The sequence below is a fragment of the Epithele typhae genome (assembly GCF_022376455.1).
Source record: "Epithele typhae strain CBS 203.58 chromosome Unknown BXZ73scaffold_91, whole genome shotgun sequence".
Lineage (NCBI taxonomy): Eukaryota > Fungi > Basidiomycota > Agaricomycetes > Polyporales > Epitheliaceae > Epithele > Epithele typhae.
In genome coordinates this window covers 84,565-89,955 of record NW_025954282.1, presented here as the reverse complement: position 1 = coordinate 89,955, position 5,391 = coordinate 84,565, and the positions used below count along the sequence as shown (strand labels likewise).

General features: G+C 57.7%; 2 protein-coding genes across 2 annotated transcripts; both read right to left on the bottom strand.

Moving 5' to 3' along the window:
• Positions 1-1,038: 1,038 nt before the first annotated feature.
• Positions 1,039-2,233, bottom strand: BXZ73DRAFT_81808 (uncharacterized protein; the record flags this gene model as incomplete). Its single annotated transcript, XM_048023580.1, has 3 exons — positions 1,039-2,042; positions 2,095-2,110; positions 2,207-2,233. The coding sequence occupies 3 exons, from the start codon at positions 2,231-2,233 to the stop codon at positions 1,039-1,041; spliced, it is 1,047 nt and encodes a 348-aa protein (XP_047872378.1).
• A 1,137-nt stretch (positions 2,234-3,370) lies between these two features.
• On the bottom strand, positions 3,371-3,769 carry BXZ73DRAFT_106795 (uncharacterized protein; the record flags this gene model as incomplete). Its single annotated transcript, XM_048016728.1, has 2 exons — positions 3,371-3,598; positions 3,722-3,769. The coding sequence occupies 2 exons, from the start codon at positions 3,767-3,769 to the stop codon at positions 3,371-3,373; spliced, it is 276 nt and encodes a 91-aa protein (XP_047872377.1).
• Between the last annotated feature and the right edge of the window lie 1,622 nt (positions 3,770-5,391).

Sequence of the window (5,391 nt, the reverse complement as noted above, 5' to 3'; positions counted from 1 at the left end):
GCGGCTCTGCGCTAGCGTGACTCACATCGGACTTTCCCCCCGAAGACACTACTGATGAAGCCCGAACCGGAGTCCTTCGAGACACCTTGGCACCCGCGGCCGCAAACTGTGCCGTATCTTCCGCATTGTAAGAGTTTTCCGAAATACTTGACAAGAGGCCAGCGGAAGGAGAGCTTGAGTTGCCGAAAGGAGCCGGGGACATAAACCTGCCAGTAGTAGGCGTAGTTGCCCGACCTTCCTTGGAGGGGAGGCTAATCTTGGACGCTGAAAGTGACTGACCCACGATATCGACGCGGCTACGTCTGTTTACCAAATAGATGAGCGATCAGTTGGAACCGGCCGGACCTATAAGAGTGTACCTGAGCGCGGAGGTAAGTCCGAGAACGAACACTGGCTTGACAACGTTCAACTGCCACGGAGCAGAGGGAGGACTGTAACTGATTGTGGTGGTCCCGGAGGATGAGAACGGGACAGAGTGCTCAAATTTGAACCTTTCGCGAAGCGGATCGTTCCGAGGCATGATTGATACGGCCGTTAGGGGAGGGGCGATGCTGATAGCGCAGCGTACGGCTGCTTATTTATAAGAGATGCTGGTTCGTTTCTTTATGCATGTGAACAAAGACGGGAGATCACACGGTAGAGAAAGGACGTCATTTAACCGATATATTACTCCCAGGTGAACACTGAAGGCAGTGACGGTTTCAGAACAAAGGGGGGAAGACAAAGATAGTCACATCTGTTTCTGCTCCCGGTCTTGTGGCACACTGTTAGACGCTCGAATTCATTTCCATTGCGCACACCTCCATCATCTTTGAACGGTTGACTCGGAGACGGCGGGAGTGAGAACAGAACCGTGCTCACCTTGTTCCACCAACATTTATAACCCTTTGGATAAGGAAGCTTTGTAGTACGGTTGCGGAGTATGCGATGGCTGATGTGGGGTAGTATGCAAGTCCCTAGTAAAGGCAGTGACATAATCTACTGTGCTACACGTACGGACGCAGACTCGGTAGGGTTGATTTAAATTCAATCATGTAATTACAACGTATTAACAGAGTGCTGGCTTTCCATCACCTTCTCAATGTGAACCCCGTACCTCTCGTGTATCGCATCCACTTGGTAAGATGTGCATGTCTCTTCGGAGACGCTCAAGACCTCTATCTTCGGCGGGGAACACGCCCCATGAACGATGGGTGTGTGGAAGAGTCCTCCGCGCACTGAAGTCGCCAGACTGTACTCGAAAATATTACTCTCCAGCTTGCCATGAAAACGCATGGGGTCCGCGAAGAGGGTGAGACACCGTACGGTCACAGGAAGCTTGACCGTGAGGAGAGAGCTGGGTGTGTCGAGGCGTATGTGTCGTAGGGCTGGACACGCGTCGGTGATCCCATAGAAAATACATATTTCGTTGTGGCGGTCACCCTCCAGCGCGGCGCACTGGCAGTTGAGTGGGTCGGAGAGACGGAGGAAGGTGAGGGCGGGGAAATATGCACCGAAGAAACTGACAAGCACGAAGCCCGGTAAGTTCATGCGGATGTGGAGATGCGTGAGGGTTGGAAGCGTGGTGGAAACAGGTGCAAGGGATAGGGATGGGAGGCGAAAAACAGCCTCGTCGTTGAGGAGTAAGGTCATGGAGCGGCAGTTAACGAACATAGCAGGGAGGTCGGCGCGAAGGCGCTTCCACTGGGTTATCCACAGGGTATTCATGGGTATGCTGGAGTAGGAGCTACCAACGCCAACGTTGAGCGCAATGTGTTTGACAGCTGGGATTGAAAAGCCGGGATTGTCGGTGCAGATGGTGTAGTGCCTGAGCGCCAGGAGCCAGACGATGGAACCCCAAGCAGGGCCGGGAAAGTGCAACCTAACACGAAGCGTCGCGTATTGGACAGCGATAATGGAGCCGATGACAGCCACGACTTTGGACGTAGCGCGAAGCGTCCAGTAAAGGTTGGCTTGTTCGTCTTGCGAGTAGGCATCCGTCCAGGCGTCCTTGATGATCCTTTCGAGAATCTCGAGTGGGAGGCCGGAAGAAGAGACGTCGGCTACAGATGGCGTCGGCGTGTGGATACGACGGTGTGAGAAAGACTGACATACGTGTGGAGGTGACAACCTGGGTGGACATTGATGCGTCGGTGACAGGCGTCTGGGATCGTGGCTTTTGAATTTTCAACGGCGCCGCGGGAGGATGGGACCGAGCGGGACTCACGTGGTCGTTGTCCGAGAGGATTTGCATGGCTGAAGGGTGAGACGAGAAGGAGAACACCCGTGCCGAACATAATCTCGACGGGCGTGTTATGTACCGTGTAGACGGCCACCGCGCGGGCAGCCAGAGTGATTCGAGATGTCGGCAAAAGGACGTTGTGACTGTAAGGTCTGTGCAAAGAAACGTTCCTCAGCATTTCGCGCGTTAACCTTTGTGGTGAACGACAGAGACACGGCGGTTGTGCCGGATGGGTCTGCCCTGGAAGCAGGTGAAACACGCATGCGCGTGGGGACAAACACAGGGTGGAGGCGAGGCGAAGGATCCAGGGCGTCGATGCAGCTTTCGGCACACGCGGATCATAGGATGCGGAAGTTGATGTAACAGAGGTACAAAGATGGCACAAGGAAGTGCTACAAACACTAGAAACGTGCTACGCAGGTGGAAAAGAAAACAAGGGAAGGGAAGCGGGACGCGGCCCACGGGGGTGACAAGAAGAATGCAAAGGAGCGTGGGTGACTAGCGAGGGAGTGAAGGGCGAAAAAAGAGGTCTGCGGGGATTGGAAGGATGAACAAACGAGTGCAAACGTAAAAACGGACGGACTTGCCGAGCGTGGAGGGGGCATGGAGGGGCGTGGAGGGGCGTGGAGGGGCGTGGAGGGGCGTGGAGGGGCGTCGCGACGCGGAGCAAACGCGCGCTAGGTGGAGGATGCGAGGGAGGAGTGGAGAGTGAACAAAGAAGCGCGAAGAGGCGTCACGGCGGGGGGGGCTCGCGGAGCGAACGCGCGCTAGTTGGGGGACAAACGTAGACCGGTTCACGGTGACGGACTGCAGAAAGGGACGCGGGGGAGGGGAGAGTGAACGTTTGGACAAAGGACCACAAGCACAAAGACGATGCAGCTCACCAAGAGTGGAGCCGCACCGGCAGGCGGTCAGGTGGATCAGATCAGGGACACTGGAGTGGCACAGAGCAGCGGTAAGTTGGCGACGGCGCTTGGGGCAGGCGGGGTGCTGGAGGGTCGGAGGGGACGCTGGAGGGTCGGCGGGGTGGACCGAGGAGCCGTCCGTCGTCTTCACCGTGGCCCTCGTCGTGGAGGTCGTCGCGGACGCGCAAGGAACATGACACACGCTCACTGGTCAGGGCATCGAGCCCCTCCATCAGAGCGTATGTCACTTCCTCGCTCGGCCAGACACCACGCCGCGCAGCACGATATCGTCGCCGCCGCCGGTCGTGGTCGATGTTACGGCGAGCTTGATGCCTTGGGGAAGGACCGTGGCGAAGGCGGAGAGTTGAAGGCATCCCCAGACGGGCTCGAGTGTAGCCCTCGCCACAAACGAGCCGTCGGAGCGATGGGGAGGAGGAGGAGTGTGGACCTCGGAGGAAGTGAAGCGCGAGACCTAGCGCCGGTACCAACATGAGCGCCACGTGCTCGACTTCGCCGATCCCGGCAACGTGGCGCCGGCCGTGTAAGTCGCATATAAATATAACTTAATGGGCTTGGCTTCACTTAGGTGACGTACGTCGTGGTGGCACGAGGCGGGGATTGGGCCTTTAGGGTTTGCGCGCATTGGCAGCATTACAGCAGATTACAGCTAGGGTCCATGACGATAGACCCCTCGCGCGAAAATTAGCACACAACCGATTCGGGCGGAGTTTAGCCGGAGAGGGCGCTTCGAAGGACGCGTTCGCAGGAGACGCGTCGGCGGACAACGCCGACAGTTGCCGGACTCTCGGCAGGCGCACTGTGATCAAACTCCGCCCAAACCGGCTGTGTGCTACTTTTTGCGCCAGGGGTCTATCGTTATGGACCCAGCTGTAATTCGCTAACGAAGGAGGCGATACTAGACGCGGCAGCTAGCCCGAGGCGAAGTGGCCCGGTGATGCGCACGCCACGCGGCCAAGTGCGCGCAGCGCGCATCGTAACAAACTACCACCGACGCGAGCTCAACCGCACCCCCAACCGTCCGCGTGATGCACCGACGGCCCTGTTACCGACACCCGCACAAGTATCTCACCGAGACACCCGCACGCCGCCGCTAACAAGACCTCGCGCGACGCTCATCGACGCGCGCACTGGCCGACATTGCTGTCACCACGCCGCTGCTCGCACGTACAAGCTCACCGACCGATAGCCTCGCCGACAGTCAAGCTCACCACGTCCTAGGACATCCCACGTTTCCCCGCACACCCGAACCCTTCTCCCGCACTTCTCCGCGTCCCATGATTCCCTTTCGAACGTTCTGTATTCCTCGACGCTCCACATTTCCCGCTCCGCCCCGTTCCCGCGCCCTTCTGTCTCACGTTACGATATCCCAGCTCCGTCCGTCCCCAGCTGTCCCTTCTACATATTACCAACCACCCTCCCTATGTCTCGCTGCCATAACTTGTGACCACGCAGACGCTACATGGCCCTACCTTACGCTCTTTCGTCCACCTCTCTGTGTTCCTCTAGATTATTCTACCTGGGTTTCTCGCCGGCATGCCCACTCTGCACCCTCGGACTTCGTTGCTACGGTCTGTGTCCTCTCGTGTACGTACTTATTCTCGCCACATCTGCACTCTACAGTTTCGACGCCCCCATATTGTGCGTGCTACTCACCCAACTCCGCCTTCAGTCCACCGTCTTCCGCACTTCCGGAGTCCTCCGCCTTCTGCCGCCGCCCGCCTAGCCTCGGCCTTTCCGCCGTCCTCCGCATCGTCTCCGCACGCATCGCGCTTCCTCCCTCTCCTTCTCGCGCTCATCCTCTCCTTTCGCGCCGGGCCGACTTCCCGCGGTACAAGCTCGACGAGCTCGCACGCGATCCCCTTCGCATCCCCTTTGGCACAGACGAAGGACTAGTGGGCTGAGTTACGTACCCTCTGTGTAGGGTCCTCGTTGCATGAAATTACGTGGGACATGCTCTTCTCGACAGCCGAACTTGTAGACACACGTGCCGTGGACATGCGACTGCAGCTCAATAACTCTTCCCGGCGCCGGACTAAGCGTGCCCCGATGGCGGACCTGACGCAGGCTATCTTCGCTCCCGCGCATACTTGCGCATGACGGTGATTCAGCCTATGATTTGCCGCAGGGGATGCATATAAAGATTCTTGATCAAAAATTCTTTCAAAAGTGGAGGGGCTGGAGAAAATACTGAGCCAGCTCAGGTCGAAATAGCCCATGACGGGCACGGAGATTGTATCAGCATAC